The 15,072-nt window shown below is 48.9% G+C and overlaps 1 protein-coding gene across 1 annotated transcript in view; it reads right to left on the reverse strand.

Moving 5' to 3' along the window:
- The window catches only part of LOC135530852 (b(0,+)-type amino acid transporter 1-like), a 55,482-nt gene that overhangs the window by 14,457 nt on the left and 25,953 nt on the right, over positions 1-15,072 (reverse strand). Inside the window, 4 exon segments of the mRNA XM_064959024.1 lie at positions 1,020-1,145; positions 1,813-1,905; positions 1,908-2,054; positions 6,254-6,401. Coding sequence (XP_064815096.1) covers positions 1,020-1,145; positions 1,813-1,905; positions 1,908-2,054; positions 6,254-6,401 — 514 coding nt within the window.

The following is a 15,072-nucleotide window of genomic DNA, read 5'->3' on the forward strand; positions in this document are numbered from 1 at the left end:
CCTTTGACACTTATGAAATGTTTGTAATTATACTTCAGTTTTCCATAGTAACATCTGACAATATTATCTGAAGACACTGAAGCAGCAAACTTTGTGAAAAGTAATATTTGTTTAATTTGTTTAATCTAAACTTTTGGCCATGACTGTACTATACAGGGAATATGATGACATAGGGCTATGCACTATGTAGGGAATAGGGTTCTGGTCTAAAGTAGTGCACTATATATAGGGAATAGGGTTCTGGTCTAAAGTAGTGGTGCTTGCCTACGGAGCTGTGAGGGGAACGGTGGATGAACGCAGTGCCCTTGTTTGGGTCTCTGATCAGGCCCTACACCCAAACAAGGGCACTGCGTTCATCCACCTCTGGCCTGCTCGCCTCCCTACCACTGAGGAAGTACAGTTCCCGCTCAGCCCAGTCAAAACTGTTCGCTGCTCTGGCCCCACAATGGTGGAACAAACTCCCTCACGACGCCAGGACAGCGGAGTCAATCACCACCTTCCAGAGACACCTGAAACCCCACCTCTTCAAGGAATACCTATGATAGGATAAAGTAATCCTTCTCACCCCCCCCCCCCTTAAATGATTTAGATGCACTATTGTAAAGTGGCTGTTCCACTGATGTCAGAAGGTGAATTCACCAATTTGTAAGTCGCTCTGGATAAGAGCGTCTGCTAAATGACTTAAATGTAAATGTAAATGTATGTAGGGAATAGGGTTCTGGTCTAAAGTAGTGCACTATATAGGGAATAGGGTTCCATAGGGCTCTGGTCTAATGTAGTGCACTATATAGGGAATAGGGTGCCATAGGGCTCTGGTCTAATGTAGTGCACTATATAGGGAATAGGGTGCCATAGGGCTCTGGTCTAATGTAGTGCACTATATAGGGAATAGGGTGCCATAGGGCTCTGGTCTAAAGTAGTGCACTATATAGGGAATAGGGCTCTGGTCTGAAGTAGTGCACTATATATAGGGAATAGGGTGTCATTTGGCAGGCAGGCAGAATGTGTAAAGTACCAACCTTGTGCCAAGAGGACGATGCCTGCCACTATGATGACCAGGATGATGAGAAGCTTGGCTGCAGTGAAGAAGTTCTGGACATAGTTGGCTAGCTTCACACTGAGGCAGTTCACCGACACGATCATCACTGTCGGGGGAGGAAGAGGAAGGAAGAAGAGGAGGAATATTTAATTAATCCATACGAGACAGAAGTTGTTCTTCTGTTGGAGTCAACCACTCCGATACACACACACACACACACACACACACACACACACACACACATACACATACACATACACACACACACACACACACACACACACACACACACACACACACACACACACACACACACGAGGCTGGAACAATGGGCAGTACAGAACTAGTGTACTGCTAGTGTAGTGCCTTGGGATCAGTTTAGGGGTTGAAAGCCTAGTGAGCAGTTTAGGGTTAAAGAGCATGGTGAGCAGTCTAGGGGTTAACTGAACAACAACAGTTGATAGTATCTATGATACTAGAGCCGGAGGAGGCGGGAGGAAGAGGAGGAGGTGAAAAGGGGAAGAGGAGGAGGAGGAGAACACAAGGCAGGAAGAGGACGGTGGGGGCCAAGTCATGTTACTCGATCCCAGGCATCCTCTCTTCGCAAAAGGCATTGGAGAAGAAGGTCAGAGGGGAGGGAGCTTGGATCTTCTCCTCCAATAAGATTGGAAAGAAAATTGAGATTTTGAGGTTTTAATTAAGTCCATTCAGGAAGTGCATGCCAATTGTTTTCTATTGGGATTTTTCATAATTCTAGAAGTATTTACACTCACATATGCACGCTGCAGCCAGGCACTTGGTGACCACAATGGGAGGAGTGCATCCTGGGTAGAACGGCGTGGAGGCATACTCTGCGAAGCTTAGGCGATGATGGCGAAGGCGGAGGGCTTTAGGACCATGATGGTGCTCCATGAGTAGAGGTAGGCCATCACTGACCCAAAGGCCTCCATCAGGTAAGAGTATTCCCCTCCAGACTTAGTGATCATGGTGCCCAGCTCCGCGTAGCACAGCGCCCCTGCAGGCAGACAGGCAGGCTCAGAGACGGGCAGTTAGCTGACACTAGTCCTGCTTCAGGGGATTTCCTTCAGGGGATTTCCTTTCACCTGGTTATCTAGGTCTTATTTGACTAGTTAGGAACTCACCTGGTTGTCTAGGTCTTAATTGACTAGTTAGGAACTCACCTGGTTGTCTAGGTCTTAATTGACTAGTTAGGAACTCACCTGGTTGTCTAGGTCTTAATTTACTAGTTAGGAACTCACCTGGTTGTCTAGGTCTTAATTGACTAGTTAGGAACTCACCTGGTTGTCTAGGTCTTATTTGACTAGTTAGGAACTCACCTGGTTATCTAGGTCTTAATTGACTAGTTAGGAACTCACCTGGTTGTCTAGGTCTTAATTGACTAGTTAGGAACTCACCTGGTTATCTAGGTCTTATTTGACTAGTTAGGAACTCACCTGGTTATCTAGGTCTTATTTGACTAGTTAGGAACTCACCTGGTTGTCTAGGTCTTAATTGACTAGTTAGGAACTCACCTGGTTATCTAGGTCTTATTTGACTAGTTAGGAACTCACCTGGTTGTCTAGGTCTTATTTGACTAGTTAGGAACTCACCTGGTTATCTAGGTCTTAATTGACTAGTTAGGAACTCACCTGGTTATCTAGGTCTTAATTGACTAGTTAGGAACTCACCTGGTTGTCTAGGTCTTATTTGACTAGTTAGGAACTCACCTGGTTATCTAGGTCTTAATTGACTAGTTAGGAACTCACCTGGTTGTCTAGGTCTTATTTGACTAGTTAGGAACTCACCTGGTTGTCTAGGTCTTAATTGATCAATCAAATCAAATGTTATTAGTCACATGCACAGTGAAAGCTTTACTTACGAGCCCCTAACCGACAGTGCAGTTAAAAAAAAAATGGTGTGGAGAGGGGGGGGGGGGTGAATAGTCTGGGTAGCCATTTGACTAGATGTGCAAGAGTCTTATGGCTTGGGGGGTAGAAGCTGTTTAGAAGCCTCTTGGACCTAGACTTAGTGCTCCGGTACCGCTTGCCATGTGGTAGCAGAGAGAACAGTCTGACTCGGGTGGCTGGAGTCTTAGACAATTTTCAGGGCCTTCCTCTGACACCGCCTGGTATAGAGGTCCTGGATGGCAGGAAGCTTGGCCCCAGTGATGTACTGGGCCTTCCTCTGACACCGCCTGGTATAGAGGTCCTGGATGGCAGGAAGCTTGGCCCCAGTGATGTACTGGGCCGTACGTACCACCCTCTATAGGGCCTTCCTCTGACACCGCCTGGTATAGAGGTCCTAGATGGCAGGAAGCTTGGCCCCAGTGATGTACTGGGCCTTCCTCTGACACCGCCTGGTATAGAGGTCCTGGATGGCAGGAAGCTTGGCCCCAGTGATGTACTGGGCCGTACGTACCACCCTCTATAGGGCCTTCCTCTGACACCGCCTGGTATAGAGGTCCTGGATGGCAGGAAGCTTGGCCCCAGTGATGTACTGGACCGTTCGCACTACCCTCTGTACCAGGCAGTGATGCAACCAGTCAGGATGCTTTCAATGGTGCAGATGTAGAACTTTTTGAGGATCTGAGGACCCATGCCAAATCTTTTCTGTCCACTGAGGGGGAATGGATTTTTTCGTGCCCGCCTCACGACGGTCATGGTGTACTTGGACCATGTTAGTTTGTTGGTGATGTGGACGCCAAGGAACTTGAAGCTCTCAACCTGTTCAACTGCAGCCCTGTCGATGAGAATGGGGGCATGCTCGGTCCTGTTTTTCCTGTAGTCCACAATCATCTCCATCTCCTTGATCACGCTGAGGGAGAGGTTGTTGTCCTGGCACCACATGGCCAGGTCTCTGATTTCCTCCCTAATAGGCTGTCTCATTGTTGTCGGTGATCAGGCCTACCACTGTTGTGTCAGTGGCCCTATGGCACCCTATTCCCTATACAGTGCACTACTTTATACCAGAGCCCTATGGCACCCTATTCCCTATATATAGTGCACTACTTTAGACCAGAGCCCTATGGCACCCTATTCCCTATATAGTGCACTACATTAGACCAAAGCCCTATGGCACCCATAGGGTTAGGGTGCCATTGGGATGCAGTTCCAGTCCTCCTCACACGGGGCCCTTCTCACATGGGGCCCTTCTCACACAGAGCCCTTCTCACACGGAGCCCTTCTCACATGGGGCCCTTCTCACACGGAGCCCTTCTCACACGGAGCCCTTCTCACATGGGGCCCTTCTCACACGGGGCCCTTCTCACACGGGGCCCTTCGCCCTTCTCACACGGAGCCCTTCTCACACGGAGCCTTCTCACACGGGGCCCTTCTCACACGGGGCCCTTCTCACACGTAGCCCTTCTCACACGGAGCCCTTCTCACACGGAGCCCTTCTCACACGGGGCCCTTCTCACATGGGGCCCTTCTCACATGGGGCCCTTCTCACACGGAGCCCTTCTCACACAGAGTCCTCCTCACTTTGGTCATTCCTGATTTAGGAGATTCCTAACATTCTTTCCGACCACTACTGACTGGTTAGAGACTACCTAGGATAGGGTTAGTCAAGGAAATCTATCTCAGTTTATGGTGTCATTTAGTGTCTGGTTAGAGATTACCCAGGATAGGGTTAATCACTTAATCTATCTCAGTTTATGGTGTCATTTAGGTTCTGGTTAGAGATTACCCAGGTCAGATCAGGTAATGTGTGTGTCCTCACCCAGTGGAGCCTGTGTGTGTGTCTCCTCACCCAGTGTAGCCTGTGTGTGTGTCTCCTCACCCAGTGTAGCCTGTGTGTGTGTCTCCTCACCCAGTGTAGCCTGTGTGTGTGTGTCTCCTCACCCAGTGTAGCCTGTGTGTGTGTCTCCTCACCCAGTGTAGCCTGTGTGTGTGTCTCCTCACCCAGTGTAGCCTGTGTGTGTGTCTCCTCACCCAGTGTAGCCTGTATGTGTGTCTCCTCACCCAGTGTAGCCTGTGTGTGTATCTCCTCACCCAGTGTAGCCTGTGTGTGTGTGTCCTCACCCAGTGGAGCCTGTGTGTGTATCTCCTCACCCAGTGTAGCCTGTGTGTGTGTCTCCTCACCCAGTGTAGCCTGTGTGTGTGTCTCCTCACCCAGTGTAGCCTGTGTGTGTCTCCTCACCCAGTGTAGCCTGTGTGTGTCTCCTCACCCAGTGTAGCCTGTGTGTGTCTCCTCACCCAGTGTAGCCTGTGTGTGTGTGTCTCCTCACCCAGTGTAGCCTGTGTGTGTGTCTCCTCACCCAGTGTAGCCTGTGTGTGTGTCTCCTCACCCAGTGGAGCCTGTGTGTGTGTCTCCTCACCCAGTGTAGCCTGTGTGTGTGTCTCCTCACCCAGTGTAGCCTGTGTGTGTCTCCTCACCCAGTGTAGCCTGTGTGTGTCTCCTCACCCAGTGTAGCCTGTGTGTGTGTGTCTCCTCACCCAGTGTAGCCTGTGTGTGTGTCTCCTCACCCAGTGTAGCCTGTGTGTGTCTCCTCACCCAGTGTAGCCTGTGTGTGTGTGTCCTCACCCAGTGTAGCCTGTGTCTGTGTCTCCTCACCCAGTGTAGCCTGTGTGTGTATCTCCTCACCCAGTGTAGCCTCTGTGTGTGTGTCCTCACCCAGTGTAGCCTGTGTGTGTGTGTCCTCACCCAGTGTAGCCTGTGTGTGTGTGTCCTCACCCAGTGTAGCCTGTGTGTGTGTCTCCTCACCCAGTGTAGCCTGTGTGTGTCTCCTCACCCAGTGTAGCCTGTGTGTGTGTGTCCTCACCCAGTGTAGCCTTTGTGTGTGTCTCCTCACCCAGTGTAGCCTGTGTGTGTATCTCCTCACCCAGTGTAGCCTGTGTGTGTGTCTCCTCACCCAGTGTAGCCTGTGTGTGTGTCTCCTCACCCAGTGTAGCCTGTGTGTGTGTCTCCTCACCCAGTGTAGCCTGTGTGTGTGTGTGTCCTCACCCAGTGTAGCCTGTGTGTGTGTCTCCTCACCCAGTGTAGCCTGTGTGTGTGTCTCCTCACCCAGTGTAGCCTGTGTGTGTGTCTCCTCACCCAGTGTAGCCTGTGTGTGTGTCTCCTCACCCAGTGTAGCCTCTGTGTGTGTCTCCTCACCCAGTGTAGCCTGTGTGTGTGTCTCCTCACCCAGTGTAGCCTCTGTGTGTGTCTCCTCACCCAGTGTAGCCTCTGTGTGTGTCTCCTCACCCAGTGTAGCCTGTGTGTGTGTCTCCTCACCCAGTGTTGCTAGCACCCCGCAGGCGGCCCAGACACACAGACATGGTCCTACGGCTCCCGTTTCCAGCAGCACTGCCTTCGGGGAGATGAAGATGCCGGAGCCGATCATGGTCCCTACGATCAGACAGATCCCACTCAAAAGGCCCACCTGCAGAGAGAGACAGGAAGTGGTTATGACAACTTCCTGAGAGGGTGATACAGGCGGTAGATATTGTAGAAAAGGCCCATGGAGTTGGTGGAATAATCCTTTAATTCATTGCCATTTTCTCAGCTGGGCCAGGGGCGCTTTAATTAGGTCAGGTGGAAATGTCCGACAGATCTCAACTCCATAAGAGGAGGAAATGGCCATCGCCTGATCTCACTGCTTTCTCTTCCTGAACTCCATCTGATCCAGAAGTTCTGTGCGTCCATGAATCCACACTACTCAGTAAATATACCACTTTATGGTTAAAGGAATTCCTGCCTCAGTCTCACAGATTCCACTAATCTTTCAGATATATATATATTATTTTCTTGGGATAAAATATGTCCTGTTTCACCACTCAATCAATGACTGACAGGCCCATGATAGTGTTTATAAACACAGTGTAGTGTGAGTTAGTGAGTAGTTAACTCAATAAGTCCCACTGTCACGCCGGCGGAATTTAGGACCTCTGAACCCCTTTTAAACATGGTGTGTTTCTTCTGAGTCTGTTGATACCAACCATTTGTCTGTGTGTGAACGGGGAAGGAGCTAGAGGGGGATTTGTAAGACAAGCACAGATCCCCCGAAGATCGCAGGGGACGTATTTTCACACAGTCTATAGAGTCGGAATGACGTACACAAAGCCAGACAAAAAGGGGAACATGTGACAATTAATCTACACTGGAATATTCCTCAATAAACTATTGAGATACTGACCCTGGGTTGCTGAGAGCCTCCCGGTGTAAACTGGGTTGCTGAGGGCCTCCCGGTGTAAACTACAGAATGAAGCAGTAGTTCTATTGAGAGGTACTGACCCTGGGTTCCCGGTGTAAACTACAGAATGAAGCAGTAGTTCTATTGAGAGGTATTGACCCTGGGTTCCCGGTGTAAACTACAGAATGAAGCAGTAGTTTTATTGAGAGGTACTGACCCTGGGTTGCTGAGAGCCTCCCAGTGTAAACTACAGAATGAAGCAGTAGTTCTATTGAGAGGTACTGACCCTGGGTTCCCGGTGTAAACTACAGAATGAAGCAGTAGTTCTATTGAGAGGTACTGACCCTGGGTTGCTGAGAGCCTCCCGGTGTAAACTGGGTTGCTGAGGGCCTCCCGGTGTAAACTACAGAATGAAGCAGTAGTTCTATTGAGAGGTACTGACCCTGGGTTCCCGGTGTAAACTACAGAATGAAGCAGTAGTTCTATTGAGAGGTACTGACCCTGGGTTCCCGGTGTAAACTACAGAATGAAGCAGTAGTTCTATTGAGAGGTATTGACCCTGGGTTGCTGAGAGCCTCCCGGTGTAAACTACAGAATGAAGCAGTAGTTCTATTGAGAGGTATTGACCCTGGGTTGCTGAGAGCCTCACGGTGTAAACTACAGAATGAAGCAGTAGTTCTATTGAGAGGTACTGACCCTGGGTTCCGGTGTAAACTACAGAATGAAGCAGTAGTTCTATTGAGAGGTACTGACCCTGGGTTCCCGGTGTAAACTACAGAATGAAGCAGTAGTTCTATTGAGAGGTACTGACCCTGGGTTGCTGAGAGCCTCCCGGTGTAAACTACAGAATGAAGCAGTAGTTCTATTGAGAGGTACTGACCCTGGGTTGCTGAGAGCCTCCCGGTGTAAACTACAGAATGAAGCAGTAGTTCTATTGAGAGGTACTGACCCTGGGTTCCCGGTGTAAACTACAGAATGAAGCAGTAGTTCTATTGAGAGGTATTGACCCTGGGTTGCTGAGAGCCTCCCGGTGTAAACTACAGAATGAAGCAGTAGTTCTATTGAGAGGTACTGACCCTGGGTTGCTGAGAGCCTCCCGGTGTAAACTACAGAATGAAGCAGTAGTTCTATTGAGAGGTACTGACCCTGGGTTCCCGGTGTAAACTACAGAATGAAGCAGTAGTTCTATTGAGAGGTACTGACCCTGGGTTGCTGAGAGCCTCCCGGTGTAAACTACAGAATGAAGCAGTAGTTCTATTGAGAGGTACTGACCCTGGGTTGCTGAGAGCCTCCCGGTGTAAACTACAGAATGAAGCAGTAGTTCTATTGAGAGGTACTGACCCTGGGTTGCTGAGAGCCTCCCGGTGTAAACTACAGAATGAAGCAGTAGTTCTATTGAGAGGTACTGACCCTGGGTTGCTGAGAGCCTCCCGGTGTAAACTACAGAATGAAGCAGTAGTTCTATTGAGAGGTACTGACCCTGGGTTGCTGAGAGCCTCCCGGTGTAAACTGGGTTCCCGGGGTAAACTACAGAATGAAGCAGTAGTTCTATTGAGAGGTATTGACCCTGGGTTCCCGGTGTAAACTACAGAATGAAGCAGTAGTTCTATTGAGAGGTACTGACCCTGGGTTGCTGAGAGCCTCCCGGTGTAAACTACAGAATGAAGCAGTAGTTCTATTGAGAGGTATTGACCCTGGGTTCCCGGTGTAAACTACAGAATGAAGCAGTAGTTCTATTGAGAGGTATTGACCCTGGGTTCCCGGTGTAAACTACAGAATGAAGCAGTAGTTCTATTGAGAGGTACTGACCCTGGGTTGCTGAGAGCCTCCCGGTGTAAACTACAGAATGAAGCAGTAGTTCTATTGAGAGGTATTGACCCTGGGTTCCCGTGTAAACTACAGAATGAAGCAGTAGTTCTATTGAGAGGTACTGACCCTGGGTTCCCGGTGTAAACTACAGAATGAAGCAGTAGTTCTATTGAGAGGTATTGACCCTGGGTTGCTGAGAGCCTCACGGTGTAAACTGGGTTGAGAGCCTCCCGGTGTAAACTACAGAATGAAGCAGTAGTTCTATTGAGAGGTACTGACCCTGGGTTGCTGAGAGCCTCCCGGTGTAAACTACAGAATGAAGCAGTAGTTCTATTGAGAGGTACTGACCCTGGGTTGCTGAGAGCCTCCCGGTGTAAACTGGGTTGCTGAGAGCCTCACAGTGTAAACTACAGAATGAAGCAGTAGTTCTATTGAGAGGTACTGACCCTGGGTTCCCGGTGTAAACTACAGAATGAAGCAGTAGTTATATTGAGAGGTACTGACCCTGGGTTGCTGAGAGCCTCCCGGTGTAAACTACAGAATGAAGCAGTAGTTCTATTGAGGTATTGACCCTGGGTTCCCGGTGTAAACTACAGAATGAAGCAGTAGTTCTATTGAGAGGTACTGACCCTGGGTTGCTGAGAGCCTCCCGGTGTAAACTGGGTTGCTGAGAGCCTCCGGTGTAAACTACAGAATGAAGCAGTAGTTCTATTGAGAGGTACTGACCCTGGGTTCCCAGTGTAAACTACAGAATGAAGCAGTAGTTCTATTGAGAGGTACTGACCCTGGGTTCCCGGTGTAAACTACAGAATGAAGCAGTAGTTCTATTGAGAGGTACTGACCCTGGGTTGCTGAGAGCCTCCCGGTGTAAACTACAGAATGAAGCAGTAGTTCTATTGAGAGGTACTGACCCTGGGTTCCCGGTGTAAACTACAGAATGAAGCAGTAGTTCTATTGAGAGGTACTGACCCTGGGTTCCCGGTGTAAACTACAGAATGAAGCAGTAGTTCTATTGAGAGGTACTGACCCTGGGTTCCCGGTGTAAACTACAGAATGAAGCAGTAGTTCTATTGAGAGGTACTGACCCTGGGTTCCCGGTGTAAACTACAGAATGAAGCAGTAGTTCTATTGAGAGGTATTGACCCTGGGTTGCTGAGAGCCTCCCGGTGTAAACTACAGAATGAAGCAGTAGTTCTATTGAGAGGTATTGACCCTGGGTTGCTGAGAGCCTCACGGTGTAAACTACAGAATGAAGCAGTAGTTCTATTGAGAGGTACTGACCCTGGGTTCCCGGTGTAAACTACAGAATGAAGCAGTAGTTCTATTGAGAGGTACTGACCCTGGGTTCCCGGTGTAAACTACAGAATGAAGCAGTAGTTCTATTGAGAGGTACTGACCCTGGGTTGCTGAGAGCCTCCCGGTGTAAACTACAGAATGAAGCAGTAGTTCTATTGAGAGGTACTGACCCTGGGTTGCTGAGAGCCTCCGGTGTAAACTACAGAATGAAGCAGTAGTTCTATTGAGAGGTACTGACCCTGGGTTCCCGGTGTAAACTACAGAATGAAGCAGTAGTTCTATTGAGAGGTATTGACCCTGGGTTGCTGAGAGCCTCCCGGTGTAAACTACAGAATGAAGCAGTAGTTCTATTGAGAGGTACTGACCCTGGGTTGCTGAGAGCCTCCCGGTGTAAACTACAGAATGAAGCAGTAGTTCTATTGAGAGGTACTGACCCTGGGTTCCCGGTGTAAACTACAGAATGAAGCAGTAGTTCTATTGAGAGGTACTGACCCTGGGTTGCTGAGAGCCTCCCGGTGTAAACTACAGAATGAAGCAGTAGTTCTATTGAGAGGTACTGACCCTGGGTTGCTGAGAGCCTCCCGGTGTAAACTACAGAATGAAGCAGTAGTTCTATTGAGAGGTACTGACCCTGGGTTGCTGAGAGCCTCCCGGTGTAAACTACAGAATGAAGCAGTAGTTCTATTGAGAGGTACTGACCCTGGGTTGCTGAGAGCCTCCCGGTGTAAACTACAGAATGAAGCAGTAGTTCTATTGAGAGGTACTGACCCTGGGTTGCTGAGAGCCTCCCGGTGTAAACTGGGTTCCCGGTGTAAACTACAGAATGAAGCAGTAGTTCTATTGAGAGGTATTGACCCTGGGTTCCCGGTGTAAACTACAGAATGAAGCAGTAGTTCTATTGAGAGGTACTGACCCTGGGTTGCTGAGAGCCTCCCGGTGTAAACTACAGAATGAAGCAGTAGTTCTATTGAGAGGTATTGACCCTGGGTTCCCGGTGTAAACTACAGAATGAAGCAGTAGTTCTATTGAGAGGTATTGACCCTGGGTTCCCGGTGTAAACTACAGAATGAAGCAGTAGTTCTATTGAGAGGTACTGACCCTGGGTTGCTGAGAGCCTCCCGGTGTAAACTACAGAATGAAGCAGTAGTTCTATTGAGAGGTATTGACCCTGGGTTCCCGGTGTAAACTACAGAATGAAGCAGTAGTTCTATTGAGAGGTACTGACCCTGGGTTCCCGGTGTAAACTACAGAATGAAGCAGTAGTTCTATTGAGAGGTATTGACCCTGGGTTGCTGAGAGCCTCACGGTGTAAACTGGGTTGCTGAGAGCCTCCCGGTGTAAACTACAGAATGAAGCAGTAGTTCTATTGAGAGGTACTGACCCTGGGTTGCTGAGAGCCTCCCGGTGTAAACTACAGAATGAAGCAGTAGTTCTATTGAGAGGTACTGACCCTGGGTTGCTGAGAGCCTCCCGGTGTAAACTGGGTTGCTGAGAGCCTCACAGTGTAAACTACAGAATGAAGCAGTAGTTCTATTGAGAGGTACTGACCCTGGGTTCCCGGTGTAAACTACAGAATGAAGCAGTAGTTATATTGAGAGGTACTGACCCTGGGTTGCTGAGAGCCTCCCGGTGTAAACTACAGAATGAAGCAGTAGTTCTATTGAGGTATTGACCCTGGGTTCCCGGTGTAAACTACAGAATGAAGCAGTAGTTCTATTGAGAGGTACTGACCCTGGGTTGCTGAGAGCCTCCCGGTGTAAACTGGGTTGCTGAGAGCCTCCCGGTGTAAACTACAGAATGAAGCAGTAGTTCTATTGAGAGGTACTGACCCTGGGTTCCCAGTGTAAACTACAGAATGAAGCAGTAGTTCTATTGAGAGGTACTGACCCTGGGTTCCCGGTGTAAACTACAGAATGAAGCAGTAGTTCTATTGAGAGGTACTGACCCTGGGTTGCTGAGAGCCTCCCGGTGTAAACTACAGAATGAAGCAGTAGTTCTATTGAGAGGTACTGACCCTGGGTTCCCGGTGTAAACTACAGAATGAAGCAGTAGTTCTATTGAGAGGTACTGACCCTGGGTTGCTGAGAGCCTCCCGGTGTAAACTACAGAATGAAGCAGTAGTTCTATTGAGAGGTACTGACCCTGGGTTGCCGAGAGCCTCCCGGTGTAAACTACAGAATGAAGCAGTAGTTCTATTGAGAGGTACTGACCCTGGGTTGCTGAGAGCCTCCCGGTGTAAACTACAGAATGAAGCAGTAGTTCTATTGAGAGGTACTGACCCTGGGTTGCTGAGAGCCTCCCGGTGTAAACTACAGAATGAAGCAGTAGTTCTATTGAGAGGTACTGACCCTGGGTTCCCGGTGTAAACTACAGAATGAAGCAGTAGTTCTATTGAGAGGTACTGACCCTGGGTTCCCGGTGTAAACTACAGAATGAAGCAGTAGTTCTTTTGAGAGGTACAGACCCTGGGTTGCTGAGAGCCTCCCGGTGTAAACTACAGAATGAAGCAGTAGTTCTATTGAGAGGTACTGACCCTGGGTTCCCGGTGTAAACTACAGAATGAAGCAGTAGTTCTATTGAGAGGTACTGACCCCGGGTTGCTGAGAGCCTCCCGGTGTAAACTGGGTTGCTGAGAGCCTCCCGGTGTAAACTACAGAATGAAGCAGTCGTTCTATTGAGAGGTACTGACCCTGGGTTCCCGGTGTAAACTACAGAATGAAGCAGTAGTTCTATTGAGAGGTACTGACCCTGGGTTCCGGTGTAAACTACAGAATGAAGCAGTAGTTCTATTGAGAGGTACTGACCCTGGGTTGCTGAGAGCCTCCCGGTGTAAACTGGGTTGCTGAGAGACTCCCAGTGTAAACTACAGAGTGAAGCAGTAGTTCTATTGAGAGGTACTGACCCTGGGTTCCCGGTGTAAACTACAGAATGAAGCAGTAGTTCTATTGAGAGGTACTGACCCTGGGTTCCGGTGTAAACTACAGAATGAAGCAGTAGTTCTATTGAGAGGTACTGACCCTGGGTTCCCAGTGTAAACTACAGAATGAAGCAGTAGTTCTATTGAGAGGTACTGACCCTGGGTTGCTGAGAGCCTCCCGGTGTAAACTACAGAATGAAGCAGTAGTTCTATTGAGAGGTATTGACCCTGGGTTGCTGAGAGCCTCCCAGTGTAAACTACAGAATGAAGCAGTAGTTCTATTGAGAGGTACTGACCCTGGGTTCCCGGTGTAAACTACAGAATGAAGCAGTAGTTCTATTGAGAGGTACTGACCCTGGGTTCCCGGTGTAAACTACAGAATGAAGCAGTAGTTCTATTGAGAGGTACTGACCCTGGGTTGCTGAGAGCCTCCCAGTGTAAACTACAGAATGAAGCAGTAGTTCTATTGAGAGGTACAGACCCTGGGTTGCTGAGAGCCTCCCGGTGTAAACTACAGAATGAAGCAGTAGTTCTATTGAGAGGTACTGACCCTGGGTTGCTGAGAGCCTCCCGGTGTAAACTGGGTTGCTGAGAGCCTCCCGGTGTAAACTACAGAATGAAGCAGTAGTTCTATTGAGAGGTACTGACCCTGGGTTGCTGAGAGCCTCCGGTGTAAACTACAGAATGAAGCAGTAGTTCTATTGAGAGGTACAGACCCTGGGTTGCTGAGAGCCTCCCGGTGTAAACTACAGAATGAAGCAGTAGTTCTATTGAGAGGTACTGACCCTGGGTTGCTGAGAGCCTCCCGGTGTAAACTACAGAATGAAGCAGTAGTTCTATTGAGAGGTACTGACCCTGGGTTGCTGAGAGCCTCCCAGTGTAAACTACAGAATGAAGCAGTAGTTCTATTGAGAGGTACAGACCCTGGGTTGCTGAGAGCCTCCCGGTGTAAACTACAGAATGAAGCAGTAGTTCTATTGAGAGGTACTGACCCTGGGTTGCTGAGAGCCTCACGGTGTAAACTACAGAATGAAGCAGTAGTTCTATTGAGAGGTACTGACCCTGGGTTGCTGAGAGCCTCCCAGTGTAAACTACAGAATGAAGCAGTAGTTCTATTGAGAGGTACAGACCCTGGGTTGCTGAGAGCCTCCCGGTGTAAACTACAGAATGAAGCAGTAGTTCTATTGAGAGGTACTGACCCTGGGTTCCCGGTGTAAACTACAGAATGAAGCAGTAGTTCTATTGAGAGGTACTGACCCTGGGTTCCCGGTGTAAACTACAGAATGAAGCAGTAGTTCTATTGAGAGGTACTGACCCTGGGTTCCCGGTGTAAACTACAGAATGAAGCAGTAGTTCTATTGAGAGGTACTGACCCTGGGTTCCCGGTGTAAACTACAGAATGAAGCAGTAGTTCTATTGAGAGGTACTGACCCTGGGTTGCTGAGAGCCTCACGGTGTAAACTACAGAATGAAGCAGTAGTTCTATTGAGAGGTACTGACCCTGGGTTCCCGGTGTAAACTACAGAATGAAGCAGTAGTTCTATTGAGAGGTACTGACCCTGGGTTCCCGGTGTAAACTACAGAATGAAGCAGTAGTTCTATTGAGAGGTACTGACCCTGGGTTGCTGAGAGCCTCCCGGTGTAAACTGGGTTGCTGAGAGACTCCCAGTGTAAACTACAGAGTGAAGCAGTAGTTCTATTGAGAGGTACTGACCCTGGGTTCCCGGTGTAAACTACAGAATGAAGCAGTAGTTCTATTGAGAGGTACTGACCCTGGGTTCCCGGTGTAAACTACAGAATGAAGCAGTAGTTCTATTGAGAGGTACTGACCCTGGGTTCCCAGTGTAAACTACAGAATGAAGCAGTAGTTCTATTGAGAGGTACTGACCCTGGGTTGCT

Source organism: Oncorhynchus masou, unplaced genomic scaffold, assembly GCF_036934945.1.
Source record: "Oncorhynchus masou masou isolate Uvic2021 unplaced genomic scaffold, UVic_Omas_1.1 unplaced_scaffold_1440, whole genome shotgun sequence".
Lineage (NCBI taxonomy): Eukaryota > Metazoa > Chordata > Actinopteri > Salmoniformes > Salmonidae > Oncorhynchus > Oncorhynchus masou.